At 39.7% G+C, this 23,586-nt stretch overlaps 1 protein-coding gene across 1 annotated transcript in view; it reads left to right on the forward strand.

Moving 5' to 3' along the window:
* Window positions 1-982: 982 nt before the first annotated feature.
* SNTB1 (syntrophin beta 1) overlaps window positions 983-23,586 on the forward strand; it is a 340,635-nt gene continuing 318,031 nt past the window's right edge. The window contains exon 1 of the mRNA XM_001381027.5: window positions 983-2,391. Coding sequence (XP_001381064.1) covers window positions 1,722-2,391 — 670 coding nt within the window. The 5' untranslated portion in view covers window positions 983-1,721. The remainder of the gene's footprint in view (window positions 2,392-23,586) is intronic.

Below are 23,586 nucleotides of genomic sequence, written 5' to 3' on the forward strand. Positions count from 1 at the left end.
ATTCACAAATTCTTCTCCTATCCATAAATTTGATAGGTAATATATTCTCTGTTCTTCTAATTTGCTTATGATATTTCCCTTTATGTTTAGAAGACCTACTAGGTGGGTAAGCACTGTGCTATGTTTTACAAATGTCACTTCATTTGATTCTTTCAGGAACTCTGAGAGCTAAATGTTACAGTTATGATTATCCTTGTTTGACAAATGAGGAAGCTGCAATTTAGGGAAGTTGACCTACCCAAAAAGGGTCATTAAGTGTCAGAGGTAGGATTGAAAATGGAAAATAGAATTCCAGGTCTCTACTGACAGTGAAGTCAGCATTTTTTCCACTATATTGTTGTGGCCTTTGTAATGATAATAATAATAATAATAATAGTAATAGATAATAACAATAAGAGCTAAAGTTTATATATAATCCCTTTAAAGTTTGCAAAGTGCTTCTGTGGCCTGGTCTGGCAATGTAACAAGTTTCTGTAGCATTTCTTGAATAAAAAAGCATGTACACAATTCCAATGAACTTCAAAAAAATAAACCATCTGTATATTGGATCCTGATATAGTGTACTTGGGGAAGAAATAAGAAGGAAGCAAAGTTTGGAAAGTGATTGGGAAGAAAGAACAAAATAAAACACACAAAATTATAGACCAAACCGGTGTTGAAGTCAGGAAGGTAATCTATCCTAGGAAGCCTGAAGCACAGTAATTCACAAAACTACACATTGGATCAAAACCAACTACATTTCTTTGACCTGGCAGGAGGCACATCCTCTTACCAAGGAGAGCCTTGGGAATTGGGCTATGACGACTTCCTCAGGTCGACCCTCAAGTCTGGATACTCAGGACATCCTTTTCTCCTTTCATCAGCTTTTTTTCTGAGGATGCAAGCTATCTAGTCCCCTTTTCCTTGACTTCCAAACAAAATGCATAAGAGGAAGGAGAGACCAATCTAGAGCTCATCAGAGAAAAGAAGGGCTAGGCTGAGGCAAGGTACTGGGTTTATTTAGGAACGGGTAAAATTAGAAGAGTTCAGCAGGCTTAGACCAAGAGAGAACATGGCAAAGGTAGCCCAACAAGGTAACTGGAGAGAAAGCAGCTAACAAGAGAGTTGAGAGTAAAACGTCTATGAAGAAGCAGGGAACCAAGGCGGGGGTTCTTGGCAATGATTTGGCAGCAGTCCTCCGCCCAGTGCTCCGTTACGCTTAGTTGGGGAAGGGGAGGGGGGTGCCGATGGGGTGGTGCAGCGTTTGTCTGCCGTCGCTGCGGTGGTGGCTGGAACAGGTGAGCCGCCGGTGCCAGGTCCCTTCCCTGCCCTTCTCCCAGTGCCCTTTTCAGAAACACTCAGCCCAGCTCTTCGCTGTTCGGCAGCTCCCCTCGGTTTGGGGTGTTGCAACTGGCGGCAGGGTGCTTCTCTCCCCCCACCCCCACCTCCTTCTTCTTTTAGGTTGCTCCACCCCGCCCCGGATCAGGCGAGGGGGGGGAAACCAGCCGAAGCTGGCGTTTGCCAACTCGTGCGTGCGGAGTGTGTCTGAACTCAGGGAGTGAAGTCCTGCGGCGGCGGCGGCGGCGGCAGCGGCAGGCGCTGCCTCTCCCTCTCAGGTCCCTGTCTTCTCCTTTCTGCAGGACCCCTCGGCCTGCCCCTACCCCCTCCCCTCTAGCACACCCACCCTTTCCCACTTTTTTTTTCTTTTTGCAATCACATGGTATTTTAAGAATGCTGGAAAGATGGCGGTAGCAGCAGCAGCAGCAGCAGCAGCAACAGCAGCAGCAGCAGCCTCGGCAGCGCCGGCTGGGGGAGGCGGCGGCCGGGGGCAGCGGAGCGGGCTGCTGGAAGTTTTGGTGCGGGATCGCTGGTACAAAGTTCTGGTGAACTTGAACGAGGACGCCCTGATCCTGAGCAGTGAGGAGGGCGCCGGGGCTTACAACGGCATCGGGGGCGGCGGCGGAGCCACCAATGGCTCTTTCTGCCGTAGCACTGGCGGAGGAGCCAGTGGCCATGGCCCGGGGGGTACTGGAGGCAGCAGCTTGGCTGGAAGCGGGAACCAGTCCCTAGATACCCCCGCTCCTCCGAGCGGGGGAAGCCCCCAAGTGGGAGTCCGCACCGCGTTCACTGACCTGCCCGACCAAGTGCCCGAGTCCATTGCCAACCAGAAGCGAGGCGTAAAGGTGTTGAAGCAGGAGCTCGGGGGGCTGGGTATCAGCATCAAGGGGGGCAAAGAGAACAAGATGCCCATCCTCATCAGCAAGATCTTCAAGGGGCTGGCTGCTGACCAGACCCAGGCCTTGTACGTGGGGGACGCGATCTTGTCTGTGAATGGAGCCGACTTGAGGGACGCCACCCACGACGAGGCAGTTCAGGCGCTCAAGAGAGCGGGCAAAGAGGTGTTGTTGGAAGGTAAGGGGTTAATGCCTCCTGGGCACGCAGCACACACACCCACAAGCACTAAGTCTTGAGGGCCGCGCCGTTTTGACAACTTTAGTGTCACATAAACCAGTCTTATCTCCCCACCCCACGAAACCTGCCTATCAGATAGAAAGATGAATGAAAAGCCCAGGTCGCTCCACCTGGCTTTCCCGTGCCATGCTTGTATACACCACCCTAGGGTTGGTACCATTGCTAAGTCGGGATCTGGCTGGGATTGAGGGTATGGGAAGAGGACGGTTGGAAAACTAGAAGGAAGAGAGAGGATAATTCCAATTTTCTTCTACATGAGAATTCCTACTCTGGTGCTTTGGATCTGGAGACTTTACTGGGCAAATCTGCCCTAGAGACGGGGACGGACAAGGGATGTGGGCAGAGGAGGCCCTCTTGGAAGTGGGCTGGGCCAGATATAGGACCTTTCACTGGCTGCACGTGTGTAAATGACCGCTGGAAACTAATGTCGAGACTCCCTGGAGAGCGAGAGAGCTTGATAGCTGAAGGGAAATGCGAGAGTTTTGCTAAGAAAATGTGACAGTTTCGTGGAGAAGTTCGCCACTCCTTCTGCAGGGCGTCCGTCAGTCCAGTCAGTCTGGATTCCAGATTGCACTGGGTGGAGAGTTGTGAGGTCGTTTTCTGCCCACGTTTTTTCTAAGCTATCCGATAGTCAGATTGTCTGGGGCTTTAGTCTTGCAGTTAGTTTCTTACCCGCACCTGGGGTGCCTTAGAAACCACTTTTTCGTGAGCTGAGTAACATGCCGTCCCCCACACCCCCGCCCCAAGACTGCGTCTGAAAACCCATAGAATTACTATTGTGTCTACGTTTGGGGGTATCCGAGGTTAAATATGCGGGAAACCGGTTGGAAAACATCATTCATTCTTCATCTCTCCATCCAATGGAACTAAACATTCTGAGACCCCGCAAGATCCCATTTGTTGTAAGCCTAGAAGCACGGGATCTGGGTTGGAGGAAAACCAGTCCGTCCAGACTCCCTGCTGGCCTTGTGGTGGTGCTGCTGTCTCTCTATGTGAAGCTGACAAGGGAAGACGCTTCCGCCGAGCCCAGCGCTGCGGCGAAAAAGACTTTGCAACTTGTGACAGGTGATGCAACTCCCTGGAATGTGATAGCCCACCTGATAGCCCAGAAGGAATGAATTAAGCCAAAGCGGAGTTGGGGGTGGAAGTGTTTTTGTAATTTGTCAGCTTCTGCATTCGTGCCGCCTCCAGGACTGATTTCCTCCACTGCTTCTACCACCCTCCTTAGCTAACTTCTGCACAAGTCTATTTGCTTTGGTTTGGTGATTAACATAAGTAAACAGTCAAGTTTTTCTTTGCCTAGGTATGTTGGGGTGGGGGTAGCAGACAGGTCCCAACTGACTGTAACACACACAATATAATATATTTTGCAATCTATATTATACTAGACATATAGCATATTCTCACATATATGTATACATACTATAATATGTACACTATATACTAAACATACATACTATAATGTATATGCTATACATACTGTGATATGTATGATATATACATCATACTATAAACATTATACACAAACTGTAATATGTACATTATATATACTATAATATATAAATGCATATATAAGAATATTATATGTATATATACCTATACATACCTATATATAATACACACACATAAAAACATACACATAACCCTGGGACATTTCTGGAACCTAGTAAATAACTGAAAGACTAAAAGGGTCATTGACTTCAGGCTGTTATTTTGCTAACTAGTCCCCTCACTCCTCTCTCAGTTCTCTTTTACTTTATATCCTTTTCTTTTTTTGATGGACATTCCTTTCTCAAATCTTCCAGTTTTCTTACCAGCAATTCAGATAAATTGATGCATTGTGGTGTAATAAATTAGATCCTGAAGCAATAGAATTTGAATTCTAGTCTAGCCTCCAGCTCTGACTGGTTTTGTGACCCTGGACTAGTTTCTCATTGCCCCTAAGAAATTCTTTACTAGACTATTAAATTGCAGAAAATTTGCTGAGCTGCAATGACAGGGAACATCTCCTCACTAGGAAGCTTTCTACCTGGAAGAGAGAAGTATAATGACTAGGCAATCAGGATGAAGTGACTTGTCTAGGGTCAAACAGCTAATAAGTGTCTGAGGCCAGATTTGGACCCAGGTCTAGCACTCTATCACTGTGCCACCTAGCTGTTTCCCCCACCCATTTTCTTTCTAATATAAAATCCCCTTGTGTCCACCACAGGGTTGGCCAGCAATTATCTTTTGAAATGTGATTTCTAGGACCTCTACCATCTTATCTTGGCAGATCATTTACAAAACAAATAACCACAGTGGCCTTGTCCAAAAGAAGTATGTCTCATTCTATACCCTGAGTCCTTAACTTCTCTGCAGAATCTAGGTAGCATACTTGATCATCAGTCCTCAGGAATTATGAGAGGGCATTTTATTGATCAGAAATCTTAAGTTTATCAATGTCCATTTTTATAATGTTGTGATTGTGGTTTTTCTCCTACTTCTGCTCCCTTTATTCTGCATCAGTTAATATGTTTCCCCCAATTTTTCTGAAACCATCCCTTTTGTCATTTCTTATGGCATAACAGTATGGAATTATTGACTATTGGAGCTGGAAAATATTATACAAACCATATATTTCAACTTCCTTATTTTACAGATGAGGAAACTGGAGAAGTTAAGTGAGTTGTCCATGGTTGCATAGCTAGTAAATAGCAGAGCCACAGCTCAAACACAGTCTTTTGATTACTAATCCATTTAAATATGTCTGCTACACACTACAAACCACATTTTCTGAATCCTTATATACCGAGACCTCAAGGGATTGTGCTAGACACTTTGGTGGAACAAAAAAGTAGATCTTCATGGTTCCCAAACTCAAGAACCTTCCAATCTAATTGGTAAGTTAGTATATCCATATGAAATCCACTGTATAAACCAATAAAAGCTAAATACTAAATGAAAGGCACAAATGAAAAGTGATTTAGGAGTTCACGAAAGAGAAAAGATATGAATAAGATTTAATCAAATAAGTAATCATAACAACAACTAATTTTTCATTACACCTTTGGATGTCCCTTTGCATACATTTTTGCACTAGAAACTCAGAATAACCCTCTGAGGATAGGGCTATTGTTTCAGTTGTATCATTTTCCAATCACACCATTTGCAGTTTTCTTGGCAAAGATAGTAGATTGTTCTGTCATTTCCTTCTCCAGATCATTTTACAGATGAGGAACTGAGGCTATAGGATTAAGTGAGTTGTCCAAGGTCACAAAGCTAGTAAGTCAGGAAGATCAGTCTTCCTGACTTTAGGCTTAGAACTCTGTCCACTTCACCATCTAGCTGCCCCTAAGTGTTATTTTAGAAACATAGAAATTGAAACTTTGTAGAAGTTATGTGACTTGCCCAGGGTCACAGAGCTAATCGATGCTTTATGAAAGATTTTGAAATCAAGTTTTTCTGACTCAAGAAAGCCAGCATTCTATTCACTATATCACACTGCTTTTTTGGATAAGTAGAATGAGGAGGAGGGTATCTGTCCCACAAAAAAGAACAGAATGAACTTTTAAAAGCACAAAGGTGGGAAAGCCAAGTCACAGATATGGTATGATAGTTTAGCTAGAGCACAGACTTTACAGAGATGGATCAAAAGATAGGCTAACACTAGAATTATAAGATTTTGGATGCCAGATTGAAGGGTTGGGGTTTGGATAATATGGACAATAAAGAACCCTTGAAGATTATAAGCAGGAAAGGGTGAGGGTGGAATGGTGTTTCAGAGATTAATCTAGTAGGTTTTACACAGGTTGCACAGAAGAGGGAAGAGGCTATTGTAGTCTTAGTCTACATGTCTATTGTATACAGAAGATTAGGCCCTTAATTCTCCCAAAATAGGCCCTCACCAGATTAAAATGTAACTGGGAAATATTTAAACAAAATAAATAAAAAGAGTGAAGAATTGGTAACACTACCTTTTAAATAAAGTCAGTACATGGCTTACAGAATTCATTATGTACAGATTGGTAGCCCCATTTGTATTTGAATGTGATACTGCTGGTGTAGATTCTGCAACCAAATTGTAGGATGACATTTTCATCTCTCATCTAAATAAGAAATCCCTGAGAACTCTTCCTTTGCTTTCCAACAGTTCATTTTCTTCATAGGTGTAGACATTATCTCATATAACAAACCATGTCATATGTAAAGAAGAGCTATAGCAAAGTTTTCTTCATCTTTTAAGAGGACTGGAGTTTTCCTTTCTAAAAAGGGCAGCAAATTTTCAGTCCTTTGCTTCTTGCCCTTCTCCATCTCATTTTGATTCTATTTTGTGAAAAGCTAGTCAAATGTAGAAACAACCTTTGGCTACATGTTAGAACAGTGATAACTGCCTTCACAGAGGAATGAAACCTCTTATCATTAAATTTTAGAACATTAGAAATACATTTAAAATTTTTTTTCATCAATGCATCCTAAATAATAATAGATTATCTTTCTTAGGTATAGAGCTCTTTTGCTCATAATTCTTCAGTGGCTACCTATTGCTTCCTGAATAAAAAATTTATCACATGACCGGCACTTAAAGCCCTCCTTAAGCTAGTGATTAACTGAGATTTCCTTCCATTAAAATATGTATATAATGCATATATGTGTATGTATATAAATACTATATGTATGTGTATTTGTATACTTGTGTATGACTTGCATGCATGTATATAGTTATTTGCATGTTTTTTCTGCATTAGAATGTGAGCTCCTTGAGTTCAGGGACTGAGTTTTTAACCTTTATTTATATCTCCAGAGCTTAGCCTAGGGTCCAGAACATAGTAAGCACTTAAAAATGCTAGTTTCTTGCTTTTTTCCCAGTGCCACCTAACCTTTTTAACCGTTTTTTTCTTATTATTTTCCTTCATTCACCCTTTGCTTCAGTCAGCTACATTAAACACCTCCTGAACACACCATGTATTCTCCTGCCTCAATTCCCTTATTCCCATTGTTTCTGATGCCTGAAATCCCTCTTTCCCTTTTCATCGGTTGATTCCTTACCTCTGTAAGATATCTACCCCAAGCATGTGAAGGCTTTCCCCAGTGGAACAGGGGGATGTGAACAGTTTGTTTCAACAACCATGAAGCTGGTGAAGCAGACATGGAACACACCAAGGTCATCCACTGTATCCCAGCCCATTGCCAATCATTCTGACTTTCCTCTAGCCACTGGACTTAGATGGCTCTGGAACAGAGAGTGAGGCACTTAAGTCAATTCATGTATAAGTTATCACCTGGTGATATTATTGGTCCTTTTTGAAAATGAAGGACAAAGAACAAGAATCTGTACTTTATAGCCCACTTCCCTGAGATTATTAGGGTAAAAACTAAGAAGGACTTCAGAAGCCCTTTAGTCTAATCCTGTTGTTTTACAGATGAGGACACTGAGGTTTAAAAAGGTTTTGATTTCTTCAGGGTCACACAGATAGAAAGCATCAAAGGTGAAATTGGAAACCAGTCCTGACTCTCATGATCTTTCCACTCCTCCACAGTTCCTTCCCCAAAGAAGGATCAAGAAAGGAGTGAGAGGTTAGATGAATGTGGCATTACCCTTTCAATCATATAGTCATAACTAACATTTTTTTCCTTGTACCTATGAGATCTACAAGTCTGAAGTTCTAAAATCTCTTTTTACCTGAGGAGACTAAAACTGTCTGCTCAGATTGCTAAATTGGTTCTTTAAGGTTACATATCCTTCTCAGAATTTGGACCCTACTCTTTAAGTAGAGTTGATTGGTCCCATCCATCAATTACTTATTTCTGCAGTGGTGGGATAACATTCTTCATGTGCAGTGGTGCATTTTAATAGTCACCCTGTGGAGTATTAAAAATATCTCAGCACACAGTCCCCCACATCTGTGAGAGGCATCTTGCCCAGGTGCCCAGTGGGCCTGATGGAAGGAGAATTATCCTGTGGCTACTACCAGCCTGCTCACAGGACTGTTCTTTATCCCCCTCTGTGACACATCTCCAAGCAGTTGGAATGAGAGAAAAACAAAAGATAATGTGTCTTAAACATCAAGCCTCCCTCCTTACCAACTCACTGACATTAATGGATGAAAACTGATGTTAATGAGTATTCTTTAGCTCTTGCTTAGGGAATCCCCACAAAAATAGTTAATCAGGTCATAGAGCTGAAAGAGACCTTGGAGGTCATCTAAGTCAACCCATTCATTTTCCAGATGAGGGAGCTGAGCCTTAGGGAAGGAAGTTAAGGGACTTACTCAAGATCACAAAGCTAGTAAGCATCTGATATGGGTTTGGTAGTCTAGTCTTCCCCATTACCAATCCAGTTCTTTTCCCACTATGCCAAGTTGTACATAGAGATTGAGTGATAGAGCTAGTTTTTGAACCCAGGGCTCCTAAATTCAGTGCTCTTTCCGCTCTTGTTTCCAACTGAGTCCAAAATAATGCCTCACTGCTGCCTCAGTCCCCAGTCCATGACATATGAGGATCAGTTAAGGGAACTGAGGATAATTAGCCTAGAGAGAAGACTTGAGGTTGTGAGAGCTGTCTCCAATTAACTGAAGGTCTGTCATGCAGAGGAGGGATTAGTCTTGTTCTGTTTGTACCCAGAGGGCAGAACCAGGAACCCTGGGTGGAAGTTGCAAAGAGGCAGATTTAATCTTGATTGAAGCAAAACTTCCTAACAATTAAAGCTATCTGAAAGGCAAATGGGTAGCTCCAGAGACCTGGTGTCCTCTCTTTTGGGAGGCTTTTAGATTAATTGTTGGATGTTCACTTATTAGGGATGATATAGAAAAGAGTCATTTAATCAATCGGGACCATTTATTAAATGATTCCCATCTGCTGGAACCTGTACTGGGCACTTGGAACACAAAGAAAAAAGTGAAACAGCCCTCAAAGAGCTTATGTTCTTTTGAGAGAGATAACTGATACATATAGCTACATATAGGTAAAATAAATATATACAGCATTTCTACAAAGAGAAACAGAGACAGGTAGGCAGAATGGTATTTCCTGAAGTTGGCAACATGTCTATTATTTTTCTAAGTAACATGAAAATGTTTCCCTCTTTTGAAAGGTACTTTTTTGCCATCCTTCTTTCCATCAGCTACCATGGAATATGTTAATAATGGCTGCCTACCTAACCTACCCTTTCTCTTTCTTTGATAATAATCCAGCCATTCTTTCAGATCAATAAATAAATATTCCAACAGAGTTGTGCAAATCAACCCCACTCCTAAGTTTGTCTCAGCCAGAAGAAAGACCTTGGGGAAAAGAAGACTGTTGAGCCTCGATCCAAGACTAATTTTCAACTTCCACTGGTTTGGGCTTCCAAAGGATTGTAGATTGAGAGTTGGAATGGCCCTAAGAGGCTATCAGGTATCATCTCCAAGGTCCAGAGAAACTGATTTGCTCATGGTCACATGCTAATGCTTGGCAGAACTGAGTTTTGAATCAAAGTTCATCTAACCCAACACACTTTCCCTTGTACCTTATTCCCTTTCCTACATTAGCTTTGTGATAGTAGTAAATGTAAGAAGACCTAGCAACTCTCATTTGTATAATGTTTTGGGGTTCTAAAGCAGTTTATAGGAATGATATAATTTGATTTTTCATGACAACCAATGAGATGGGTTGAACAAGTATCCCAACCTTATAGATGAGGACATTGAGGCTCTGAGGTTAAAGGTTTTACTTAAGGAAGCACAGCTAGTATCTATCCTTAATTTAAATCCAGGCTTCCTGCCTTCAAGTCCAGGCCTTGGTCTTGTGATGGACTACTCAAAATGTGGCTAGCTATTCAAGATTAAGGTTATCTTCAATGCTGTTTTGTTAAACTAGGTTCAAATCCCTACTATAACACCTAATATCTGTGTGTCCCTAGTTAAATCACTTAACCTCTCCCTCTCATTTTCCATATTTGTAAAATGAAGGGTTTGACTCAATGGTCTCTAAGGCCCTTTCTAACCCTAAATCTATGACCTGTGATCTTATTTATTGTTGTCATTTCTTCCATGGCCATAGATTTCATGGCCCTAATATGGCCCATCCCTTGGTGAGCTAGGCATTTTTGAGGAATAAAGAGTTCAATCATGTAAGATAAATGAACTCATTCAGGGAAAGTACTAACCAATTGGTAAATTGCCATGTTAGGACACTGGGTGGTAACTTGATGCCCAGGATGAGTGAGTTAGCCTTGCATGGAAGAGCACTCTAATCTCAGGAGGGCATGTCATTGGCTCCAATAGTTTAATCACATCAGATGGTTTTCATAAAAGAGCCCTCTGTGTGGGTTGTCATAGTTTGGGAGGGTTAACAGTGTTGGAAGTTTAGTGTTATGTTACCCACTGATATTATCCAGAGCCATGTAAAAGGAAAGGCAGAGTGTGGGCCCCAAGGAGGGATTTTGCTTACAGAGCAACATTCAAATTTTTTGTCAAGAACTCTAGAAATTCTAAGAATGTACAGCCTATAAAAATATATTTTCCAGAAAAACTCAAATATTTTCTCATAAAATTATGTAAAATATCCAGCTAAGCCATTATTAATCAAACATTCTAATTTTTCAATGTCTATCCTGCTTTTTAGTGTCATTTTTACAATTTTGCATATCTATGAAAATAATTTCATTTTACTTTATCTATTTGTCTGTTCATTTATTTGTTTTTGGCTGAATTTGTCATTTCATCCTTGTAGGAGCCTCCTGATTTGGAAACTCCCTCTCCATAGCATATTGGGATTTGACTTATAACTTATAATTTTAGGGCATTGTCAAGGGACATTGAGTAGAGAAGGAACTTGGCCGAAGTTCCACATCTATATGGTACTTGAAACAGAACTTGAACCCATTTCAATAGGTGAATAAACTGTCTTTAATACTAAGTAAAAATCACTATGATTCCATTTGAGAGGCAGGATAGCATAGTAGATAGAGGGCTAAACTCAGATTGTTGGGAGTTTTTCCAGGTACCAAGAAGGGATAGTTAGGCCTCTATGCCATCTTCCCTCCCAAGAAGGATCAGTGATTTTTATTACTGAACTTTTTCAAATCCAGAGGTAGAAAGAATATCCCTAGAGTCAAGGACACCTGCAATGATTATGATTTTTTTTGACAATTTCACATAATTTTTTCCTCATGAAAAATGGGTTCATACAACCAAAGCAAATTTTTGATCATAGCTGTCTTTATAGTTAATAAAAATGAAAGTTCTTTCACATTCTTTTTTTCCAAATTATCCAGATAATTGAGTGGGATGACAGTATCCAGATAATTTCTTGAATTTGTCACTTCCCATTGTTTGTTGGTAAATTTTCATTGGAGGAACGTTCAGAATCTATCAAGTCAGAGATTTGTTCCACTGTTAGTTTAAGGGGAAAAAATGACAGTGAGCCCCTTCAGATTCTTTATGACCCCATTTGGATTTTTCCTGGCAAAGATATTGGAGTGGTTTGCCATTTTCTTCTTCAAGTCATTTTTCAGATGAGGAAACTGAGGCAAACAGAGTTAAGTAACTTGTCCACGCACCTAATAAGTGTCTTAGGTCAAATTTGAACTCAGATCTTTCTGACTGCGGACCTGGCACTTCTGTGCCACCTAGTTGCCCTAAGCAAAAAAAAAAAAAAGACCTAAACTAGTAGTTCTCAAACTTTTTTTTTTTGCCTTGGTAAACTCTTGTAGTTTGATCAAAAACTTTGAGTCCTTGTAGTAAAGTCATCTATAAATTTTTATTTTTAATGCTTAGAATTACACAACATAAGGCTAATTTTAAAAAAAATGTATACACAAAACACACCTCAGTAGAACTTCCTGGTTCCTTGGAGCTCAGAGATAATTTAAAAACAAACAAACAAACCTTTGGGTGCTTTTTTTCCTGGTTCCTTAAAGCACGATTTTGGAGATTTTACTCTAAATGATAACAACCACATTTCCTAAGTGAGTGTGTTCTGAGTCACAGCGGTAGGGATAGAATTAGAAGAAAATAAATCTTGTAGAAACTTTGCTGTCCAAAGTTTTTGTTTGATAAAAGAACCTGATTCTGGCAGTGTTAGGAAGGGGTCAAGAAAGGATATCTAAGGTCCAGAGAAGAGTAGTAGGCAGAACCTTTGGACATGGAGGCTTGCTCTAGTAACTGAGTAGCTTCAGGAATGTGGTGAGTAATACAGTGTTTCTCCCTGGGGAGGAGATAGTATTACCTCTTGATGGGTACATTCTCCACCTATCAATCAATTGATTGTAAACATTTGTTAAGTATCTACTAGAGATACAAAGACAAAGAGAAAAACAGACTCTGTCCTCAAAAAGCTTACAGTCTAGCCTGGAAGGGTAAACAACATTTACAAATATAAGTACATAAAAATAGATACAAAATCAGTTACACATAGATGGTAGATGTGATATAATGTAAGTATACCACAGAAAACCTCCCTCACTCCACAGTATCCCCTCAGCCCTCCAGTTATAGTATCTGGAAGTGCTACTTTGATAAATCTCCACCTCTCTTTTGGGTAATCAAATCCCTAGGAATCCTCGGTTTAAATGAAATATCTAGGGGAAGGCAACTCACTTCATGAGCATTATGTTGCTATTGTTGCTCAGTCTTTTTAGTCATGTCTGACTCTTTGTGACCCCATCTAGAGTTTTCTTAGCAAAGGTATGGGTGTAGTTTGCCATTTCCTTCTTCACCTCATTTTGACAAATGAGGAAGCTGAGGCAAACAGAGTTAAGTGACTTGCCCCAAAGTCAGATAGCTAGTAAGTGTCTGAGGCTGGATTTGAACACAGGCCCAGACCAAGCACTCTATCCACCGTTCTGCCTAGCTATGAATTATATTGTCTATAAATTAATTTTTAAAATTCATCCTGAGGATATAGGAAAGAGTATAGGAAATCAACATAGAAAAAGGATCATCCCTAATGTTTCTTCTGGTTTTAATAGTCTATGGTTCTCTGACTCTGTATTTTGATAAAGATGGGACTTGAAAGGGGCTCTGAACAGGAGGGAAGGCTCAAATAGTCTATTACCCCAATAAGGGACCCTGAGTATCCAGGAAATTCTACCTTGCGGGCAAAAGGGGAAGAATAGAGATGATGAAAGCCTTTTCTCTCTTTACTGCTTTTCCTATAATTTCCCCAATTGTATAGATTTATTTCTTTATTTGTGGATATGCTTTGGAATGTACACAAAGTATTTATGGAATGCTTTCCTTTTGATGGTGCATCTCATTTCCCATGCTCCATTGAGGCCAGGCATATCTCAGCAAAGCCTAAACACTGGTAGTTTCAGGCCAGGTTAGCATTGCTTCATTAGCATCACAGAATTTGGGGAGGAAGGAGCCATGGCTAGTTAGGTTTGAGAGAATTTTGACTTTAAATCACAGAATATAAAATTGTGTGCTTTGTTTCTAAGTCAATAATTCTCCTGATGTATGATAGCAGAAGACTTGACTTTGAGAGGCCCGAGTTTGAATCCTTACTCTGACACTGACTAATCATGGGGACAAAATGTAATGGCTCTCTCTCAGTTGCCACATCTGTAAAATATTAATAACATCTACTGAGGGCATTATAGAATTTTTGCAAGAAAACTACCTTAAAGTTCTATATAAATGTTCAATATTGCTATTACCAGCTTATCTTGGAGCTTTAATCATCTTTCCAAAGGCCAAGAAGAGAGCAGCATTAAATAACAGACAGATTTAATCTTTCCTAGTCCTCGAGAAATATGTTTCTTTCCAAAAAAAGTACATGCACGTATGTATGTGTATGTGTGTTGGGGGGAATGGTCAGAAATAGTTTCACAGATTTAGCTCAACTTGTTGCATTTAAAAATTGTAATTTGACTTCATTTTAAATCATAGTACTTATTTTAGAATTGAAGTTTCTAGTTGTTGTTGTTTTTTTTTAATTTCCATTGTCCATAAATTTGACTGCCTGGATAATTGTAGGACTATAGACCATGTTTCTGGAACCATATTCCCATCAACTTATATTTACTATGGTAAAAACAAATACTTTGTAATGTTCCAAGGCACTGGATAAAGTTATATTTCTGTCTTAGAATCAATACTATATATTGGCTCTAAGGCAGAAGAGTTATAAAGGCTAGCAATGGAGGTTAAGTGGCTTGCCCAGGGTCATATAGCTAGAAAGTGTCTGAGGCTAGATTTGAACCTGGGGCCCCTCATTTCTAGGCCTGGCTTTCAATTCTAGCTGCCTCCAGAATATAAGCTTCTTGAGGGAAGGGGCTCCTTTACTTTTGTCTATGTATCACCAATACCTTGCATAGTGCTTTATACATAGTAGGAATGTTCATTTAATTGAATTGAATGGAAATGAATTTGAAACTTTTGTGCTATGCATAGGGCAGAGAGAGACATTCTTCTGATATTTCTCTATCCCTGTAAAAATTCAAGTTGGCCATGAAGCTCCCTGTACACCCAGATCTTTTGCATTCATAGTGCTTTTTTAAGGGGAAAGCAAGGGTTCCTGACCTCCAATTTTACCAGTGCAGAGAACTCCCATTGTGGAGAGACTATTTCTTCAGTGCAGATGGCCAATTCTTTTATTGCTCATACTTTTAGAGAGTTGCCTTGAGCACCAGAAGGTTAAATGATTTGCTTATTCCAGATATCCTATAAATGACAGATTTGGGACATGGACCAGGATCTCCCTGACTCCAAAGCCAGCCTTCTATATTCTAGATCCTTTGGTTTCTTGCCTTTCACAAATAGACATTTAATAAATGTGTGTTGAATTGAATCAGCTAAGGTGAGGAAGACTACAGTGAGTCAGATTCAAGTTCAGTATAATAAGAAACAATTTCAAAACAGTGAGAACTGTCTGAAAATGGAACTCCTTTGGGAGGTAGTGAGTTTTCCTCTTCTTTTTAACCCTTATCTTCTGTCTTAGAATCAATTCCAAGACAAAATTGTGGAAAGGGTTAGGCAATTGGAGTTAAGGGACTTGCCCAGGGTCACACAGCTAGGAAGTATAGGAGGGAAAATTTGAACCCAGGTCCCTCCAAACTTCAGGCCTGCAGTTCTATCCATTGTGATACTTGGCTGCTCCTGAGTTTCTTTTCATTGAAGGTGTTCAGTCAAAAGCTGAATGCCCACTTCTTAGGGATGATGTAGACAGGATTCATCCATCCTTCCATCAGGGTTGAGTAGAGAGCCATAGTCCATCAAGTCACCACCAACCAGCCTTGAGCTTCTAGGATCCAATAATAATAACAACAACAACAACAACAATAACAATAAAACAGTAGCGGACCCTGGCATGGACAAGATTTCCAAAGCATTTTATCTTATCTGATTTTCACAGTGATCAGATGAAGTGAGCACCTTAGCTCTCATCATCTCTATGTCACAGGTGAGGAAATGAAATTCTTAGAGATGAAGTGATTTGGCCATGGTAATATAGCTAATAAGTGGCAGGGTCTAGACTTGAACCTATGTCTCTTGACTCCAAGTCTTGTGTTCCTTCTAGCTCCCCAATGTATTGCTTGGTACCACTGGGAATTGAAGGGAGCTACAATAGCAACTAAGAGTCATTATCTACCTTCAAAAGGCTTTTGGTAAACTATTGGAGAGGCAGCTAGGCTTGGCAGTGGTTGGAGTGCTGGGCCTATCATTCTGTAGCTATTTACTAGCTGGGATTGATCCTGGGCTACCTTTCCCAGCCTCATTTTCCTCATCTGTAAAATGGGAAGTAGCAGGAGTGTGACCCTGAGAAAGTCACTTAACTCTGCTTGCCTTTGTTCCTCATCTATAAAATGATCTAGAGAAGGAAATGGTAAAATGCTCCAGTATCTTTGCAAGAGAAAATCCCATACAGATACAAAGTCAGATACACCTGCAAAGACTGAACAACAACAAAAGCACACATAAAAATACTCAGAAAACTCAACATGATAAAGCAATCATTATTATGGATTATAATTTCACTCATTAGACTCTAAGCTCCTTAAAGGCAGGGATTGCATTTTTGAACAAATTCAATTTGTATTTCCAGTGCTTAGCAGGGTGCTTGGCATATAGTAAGCATTTAATAAATGCCTGTTGATGGGGGCAGCTGGATGGTTCAGTGGATTGAGAGCCAGAACTAGAGACGGGAGGTCCTAGGTTCAAATTTGGTCTCAGCTACTTCCCAGCTGTGTGACCCTGGGCAAGTCACTTGACCCCCATTGACTAGCCCTTATGACTCTTCTGCCTTGGAACCAATACACAGTATTGGTTCCAAGATGGAAGGTAAGGGTTTATTAAAAAAAAAAAAAGAAAAGAAAAGAAATAAATGCCTATTGACTTGGTGACCACTGAACACCTCATGAAACTCCTTAGAATTTATCTACTTATACTTAATACAACAGGGGTTATGATCTTCATTGGTGAAGATGGTTCCCTTACCTGTAGTCCCCCGGGATTAAAGCAACCTCAGAAAAATAACATTAATGATAGTAGCTCACATTCATATAGCATTTTAAATTACCTCTTTTCATGTTTTAAAATTAAATTAAATTTAAAAAAAAAATTAAACCTTTAATGAGTGGTAATGGCTAGGCAGTAGGGGACAAGTGACTTGCCCAGGGTCACAGAGCTGGGAAGTGTCTGACGTCAGATTTGTACCCAGGACCTCTTGTCTCTAGACCTGGCTCTCTTAATCCTCTGAGCCACCTAGATTCCCCCTCCCCTCCCAATCTCCTCAACAGTCCTTAGATGCTATTATTATCCCCATGTTTCTGATAAGGAAAATGAAATTCAGTGTTAGATGTCTTGCCCAGAGTCACACAGCTTGAGGTCTTGCTGACTCTCTCATAGATCCTTTCCTTTACTTGAAAAGTAAACAGCTTTGCAGTTGTAACATTTCCCACACCCTGCAACAGGCAGCCCCAGTCTGGGTAATTCCAGTTATTGGAAATCCATTACAATGAGAAAGGTTTTGGACTTAAGTTGTTCCCTTGAGTGGAACATTTTATAGATCAACTCCTGATAAGATTAGACTGAGATTGGGTTATGAGGCCCCTTTCTGTTGGCACTCTGCATCTTAGAGACCTGAACTGGTTTTATCTTTGAATAGCATATTTAGAAGAGATTGCCTCAATTTATATGAAGAAAACTGGGAGATTCTCATATTTAATATGTTTTGGGAGCTTCTTTTTAAAGGCTTTGATACCAGTCTTAAGGCAATAACAGTATTTCATAATCAGTGTGCCACCATGCTGGCCAGGTGTGCTGTACACTGTTAAATCCTTCTTCCCTCAGGACATAATGTTGTTCTTTAAAAGCACATGCCCCCCTTCCCTCCCCCCACCCCCTTGTCATGCCAACCAGGGCACATTTCCCAGGACTAACTCTCCACACCCACAGTCAGAGAGCTCTTCTGGAATTCCATGTGATTTTTAACCCATTCTACTCTGACTCCTCCTCAAAATTTACCAGGGTTGTTTTTTAAACAACTTGCCACCCCAATGCCTTTTTTTCAGTTTCTAGCCACCAGACTTCCTACTTTAGGGTACAATTAAAGGAAACCATGGTACAAAACCACAGTTCAACCTAACCCTTAACAATACATTTTTTGAGTGCTTATGCTTATCAGTTAACTTCTTTTCCTCTTTTCCTCTTTTCCCCTTCCTTCCTTTCTTCCTTCCTTCCTTCCTTCCTTCCTTCCTTCCTTCCTTCCTTCCTTCCTTCCTTCCTTCCTTCCTTCCTTCCTTCCTTCCTTCCTTCCTTCCTTCCTTCCTTCCTTCCTTCCTTCCTTCCTTCCTTCCTTCCTTCCTTCCTTCCTTTCTTTCTTTCTTTCTTTCTTTCTTTCTTTCTTTCTTTCTTTCTTTCTTTCTTTCTTTCTTTCTTTCTTTCTTTCTTTCTTTCTTTCTTTCTTTCTTTCTTTCTTTCATTTTTAAAGAATAAAAAGGTTGAAAAAGGTTTTAAAAAAGTTGTACTAGTGCCTTTTACATTTTTATTATTCTAGATTTAGTCCCACCCGTTACCACCAAGTAATTTCCCTTTGTAGAAAGTAAAATAGGAAAAAGAAACAAAGATAGGAAGGAAGGAAGGAAGGAAGGAAGGAAGGAAGGAAGGAAGGAAGGAAGGAAGGAAGGAAAGAAAGAAAGAAAGAAAGAAAGAAAGAAAGAAAGAAAGAAAGAAAGAAAGAAAGAAAGAAAGAAAGAAAGAAAGAAAGAAAGAAAGAAAGAAAGAAAGAAAGAAAGAAAGAAAGAAAGAAAGAGAAAGAAAGAAAAGAGAGAGAGAAAGAGAGAAAGAAAGAAGCTAAGTAAAAATGACAACATGGGGACTGTTGCTGACAATGTACGTATAACATTCTCTACCCTGCTTCCCCCCACCCCAGTCTTGTGTTGAATTCCTTTCAAATGCACCTTTCAGAGGAAAATAATGAGAAGATTGCAGTGCTTTAGACAAGTTGGGTATAAAGTCCAAATACCTTTGCTTGGCATTCTGAATCCTTCATGATCTGGCCTCAGCTTATCTTTCCAACCTTATCTTTCATTATTCCTCAACAAGAATACATAATTCCAGCCAGAGCACACTTAAATGGATCCCTGAACCTGTCATTAGTCTCCCTGCTTACACTCATCCTAATTCCCTCTGCCTGATATAGTCAGTCAGTCAGCCAGCACTTATTGGGCACTTACTCTTTGCCAGGCACTGTGACATGCTTTCTTCTTTCTACTAAATAACTTCTTCTCTTCCAAGATCCAGCTCGAATATGGTACTTCCATAAAACATTCTCTGGTCCTTCCATTCAAAGAAATCTCTCTCTACTCTCAACTTTGGTTCAGTTTCCTACTGGTACTAGCTGTGTACAATAGATGAATCCTAGAACCTGTCTCAGTCTCAGTTTATTTGTTTTTTCTGTAAAATGGAAATAATATTCAGGACTTTTTTCATAGGGTTGTGATACTCAACTGAGGCAATGGACAGCAAACACTTTGTAAACCTTAAGACTCTAAGTAAATGTCAGTTATAATAATAATAATATAGTATTACTAAATAAATATTGTGTAATACATTATAACACATTATTTTATTCAGTTATTGTTCAGTCATGTTTGACTCTTCCTGGCCCCATTTTGGGGTTTAGATAGTTTTATAGGGAAGAGAATAAGTATTTACATAGCTAGGTGGTACAATGGATCAAGTATTAGGCTTGAAATCAGAAAGACTTATTTTCATGAATTCAAATCTAGTCTCAAATACTAGCTATATGACCCTGGGCAAGTCATTTAACCCTATGTGCCTCATTTTCCTAGCTGTAAAATCAGCTGTAGAAGGATATGGCAAAACCACTCTAGTATCTTTGTCAAGAAAACTCCAATCAGGTAGCTGCTATTATTCCATCATTTCACTCATGTTTGAGTATTCATGACCCCATTTGGGATTTTCTTGGCAAAAATCCTTCTTTAGCTCATTTTACAGATGAGGAAACTGAGGCAAATGAGTTAAGTGGCTTTCCCAGGGTTACATAGCTAGTAAATATCTGAGTCTGGATTTGAACTCAAGAAAGAAGTCTTCCTGACTCTAGGCCTGGCACTTTATCCACTTTGCCACCAGCTGCCCTATAATAATAATAATAAAGATTTAAATAAAAATTATTATCACAGTAACATTAATAAAAACATCAACAACAATTCTAATTGCATTTATAGAGTACTCTAAGATTTACAAAGCACTCTACATGTTTTCTTCTTTGAGCCTCAGAATAATGCTAGGAAGTAGAGACTTCATTATCTCTATTTAATAGATGAGAAAAGTAAAATTAAGAGAGGTTGAGACTTTCCTGCAAACACACTTATACCTCATAAGTGTCCAAGGAAGCATGTGAATAAAGGTTATCCTAACTCAAAAACCAACACTGTATTCCATTATGTCACCTAACTGCCTGTGTAAATATGAGGTATTCTTGTTATTACTTTTGTTTTTCATCATTCACATAATTTCTCTTTGGGCAATCCCATTCCTCTTTTCCTTCTCTTTTGTATTTCACACCCATTTGCCACAGGAAAGTCTTTCCCTTTTTCCCCCCTTCATTCCAGTTAGCAATAGTCAATTAACATTTATTAACAGCCCATTATGTGCTTGGCACTGTGCTAAGTGCTGTGTTTTGGGGGTATGAGGGTCTGAGCACCAAATACAAATAAGAAAAGAAAAGGAGCCCGTAGCTCCAAGGAGCTTATCATCTAATGTGGGGAGAAAATATACAGAAGGAATCTGAAAATGGAATGGGGGGTTCTACAGAAAGGTGAACAGAGCAGGCAGCTAATGGGCAGTCAAGTTAAGTGGAAATTTTTAAGCCTTTTAGAAAGGAAAGTTGGGGAAGGGTTCATTGCTCTGCCCTCCAGTCTTCCGTTCAGAGTGGAAGCAGTTGAGGTTTCTAAGACATGCTGAACAGAAAATTCAAACCTAACCTTCTCTGACCAGGGTAAGAAAATGGCACCAGTGACACACACACATAAACATATTTGCATCAAGAAAAGAAAACAATGATGAGATAGTTTTGAAGTAAAATTAAATATAATGAAGAATCAGAACCATCAACTTTTAAAGGTATTGAAAGCATCCAGAAACCCCTTCAAAATCTCTGCTAAAGTCTCAGTCTACCTCCTCCTCCTCCTACCCCCCCTTCCTCCTTATAAAATCAATACTGTGTGTTGATTCCAAGGCAGAAGAGCAGTAAGGGCTAGGTAATGGAGGTCAAGGGACTTGCTCAGGGTCTCACAGCTAGGAAGCATCTGAGGCCAGATTTGAATCTAGGACCTCCCATCTCTAGGCCTGGCTCTCAATCCATTGAGCTACCCAGTGCCCCCTGCTCATCCTCTTCTATGGCTGATTGTTCTTTAAAGCACCAGCCTTCAAAACAGAGAAACTTTATTATTTAGGAATTTGTTTTGATTTCTTTCTTTTAAATATCAGTAGCATAACAATTATTGTGTTTTTCTCTTTTTCTTAGAAAAGGGCTCCAGCTAATTGGGCTTTGTAGAAACAAATCTCAGGAATGGGATGATGTGGAAGGTGCTGTGGTTTTCCCCAGATAAGGGGGTTCCACCACTAATGAGGTAATGGTTCTAACTATTTACCTCTACTTCCTGTACATCCTCCATTTGGTTCCATTTCCCCACCAGCTGTGGAATCCACTTCTTCCTATCCTTCCCATTTCTATTTCCCTTTTTTTTCATCTTTTCCTATTAGAGTGTAATCTCCTTATTTTTGTGTCCCCAGAAATTTACACAGTACCAGGTCATACTAATAAGCACCTCAGCAGTGCCTATCTATCCATTTAAATGAATAGTTTATGATTATGTAGAAATATAAGATTTTAAAAGAGAAGTAGGAAGAGTAAATAATAGCAACCCCTATTTTACAGATGGGAAAAACTAAATAATAAATGTCATTCAGGATTTCAGCACAGATCACTCTGGATTCCATAGCTTCTTTGATTCCTGTTAGGCAATACTGCCAGTAAAAATGATGTATTTCAGCTGCAGGTTAAATAGATTTTCATCATCCAGCCTGGGAGTCTAACCATTCATAATTTTGTTTCCATGGAAAATCATATTCTGAGTTCTGAACAAACTTTGACTTACAAACCAACTTTCAGAACACATCCCATTCATACAGAGGGTGAATGAGTGAGGAAAGACTTCAAATTGAAGTATGAGAAGTAAGTAGGCTTTGAAAATTACAGTAATATTCATGGATAATTTACTACTGGCAAAGTACCTTCACTTAATTTACCATTTGACTTATTCTGTCTATGAAACTATCCCATTTCTTAGGTGAAAAAGCTTAGAAACATACTAGTGACCCAAATTGTAATACTTTTTTTTTTTCTGAGAAGACTTCTTAGTTCTTCTGTAACAAATATCTTATTGGCAAACAAAACTATAAAATTTTGTAAGAGGTAATTTTTTTTCAAAAACTAATTGAGGAAAAACATTCCTTTTCTTTAAAACATAGGAACTCCTTGGACAAGAGGGGAGTCCGCACTCCTTATTTTTATTTCTAAGTGAAATGCAAAAGGTAAATATCATGGTTGAATGAAAAAGTAAATTGGATTTTAAATTTTTATATGTGTTTTTATAGTTTGAAGTGTTCAGATTTCACTCAGCTGCACAATTGAAACTGACAAATGCCTTGAAAATGTAGCAGATCTACATAAGAACTGCACCTTTGTAATGTCTCTCTTGGATGTATGCTTTTAAATTACTGAACGATGACAATATAGTGTTCTGCCCTTTTCTTTACAATATATGTCTTTGTAACTTATTTTGTGATAGTCTGTTGTACTTTCTTTATGCATAAGGGTCTCAATGTATTCTTTTAATATTAAAGGAAACTCTTTGGTCATGTAGCACGTGGAAAACATCTCTTGTTTAGTCAACTTCATGGAGTTGTAAATGATGGAACCTGAAGTGTCTTTTGTTTTCTACATAACCCACAGGGGACCACTGAGCCTCCTCAACCAATCTCAGAATACCTTCTATGTAGTGTCATTTAATTTCATCCTGTTCCTTCCCAAATTAATAATCTAGGTTGTTTCCCTTAGTTCTATATTCTTCCATCAATGGATGATTCAGTAGATGTCCTCTGACTTATTAAAGGTATCAGAGTTGATTCAACTGACCCTCCTGCCATATATATAGTTCAGCTAAATTGGGTTTAAAATGAATTTCTGTTCAAAGAATACTATTTACTCATTATGAAATCCTTTATAAAGTCAGGAGTGTATTCCAGAAAGAAATTAATATCTAATACAAGCTCTTGAAAACTCAATTTTCTTTTGAAAATTCTTTTCCATTTCTTGATCTCTTAGCCATTGACCATCACCACTCCCTAGACTATCAGACAGTGTTGGAGAACATTTTTGAGATTATGTGCCCAAACCACAACTTCAAGCTGCTTGTGAGCCCCCCACATTATCCCAGACAGCAGAGGGAGGAAGTGCTTGCGTTGGGCAGCTGGACAGAGGAATGGGACATGCAAAAAATGTCCCATTATGGAGAGAGGAAATGGAGAAGCCCTCCCTGTGCCACCCTGGCGCCTGTGCCACGGCTTTGTCATCAAGGCTATAGGACTATTTTCTAGTTCACAAAACTTTGTTTACTTCTTTTTTTTCTGATTATTTGTGCCCAAG

The sequence above is a fragment of the Monodelphis domestica genome, chromosome 3 (assembly GCF_027887165.1).
Source record: "Monodelphis domestica isolate mMonDom1 chromosome 3, mMonDom1.pri, whole genome shotgun sequence".
Taxonomy (NCBI): Eukaryota; Metazoa; Chordata; class Mammalia; order Didelphimorphia; family Didelphidae; genus Monodelphis; species Monodelphis domestica.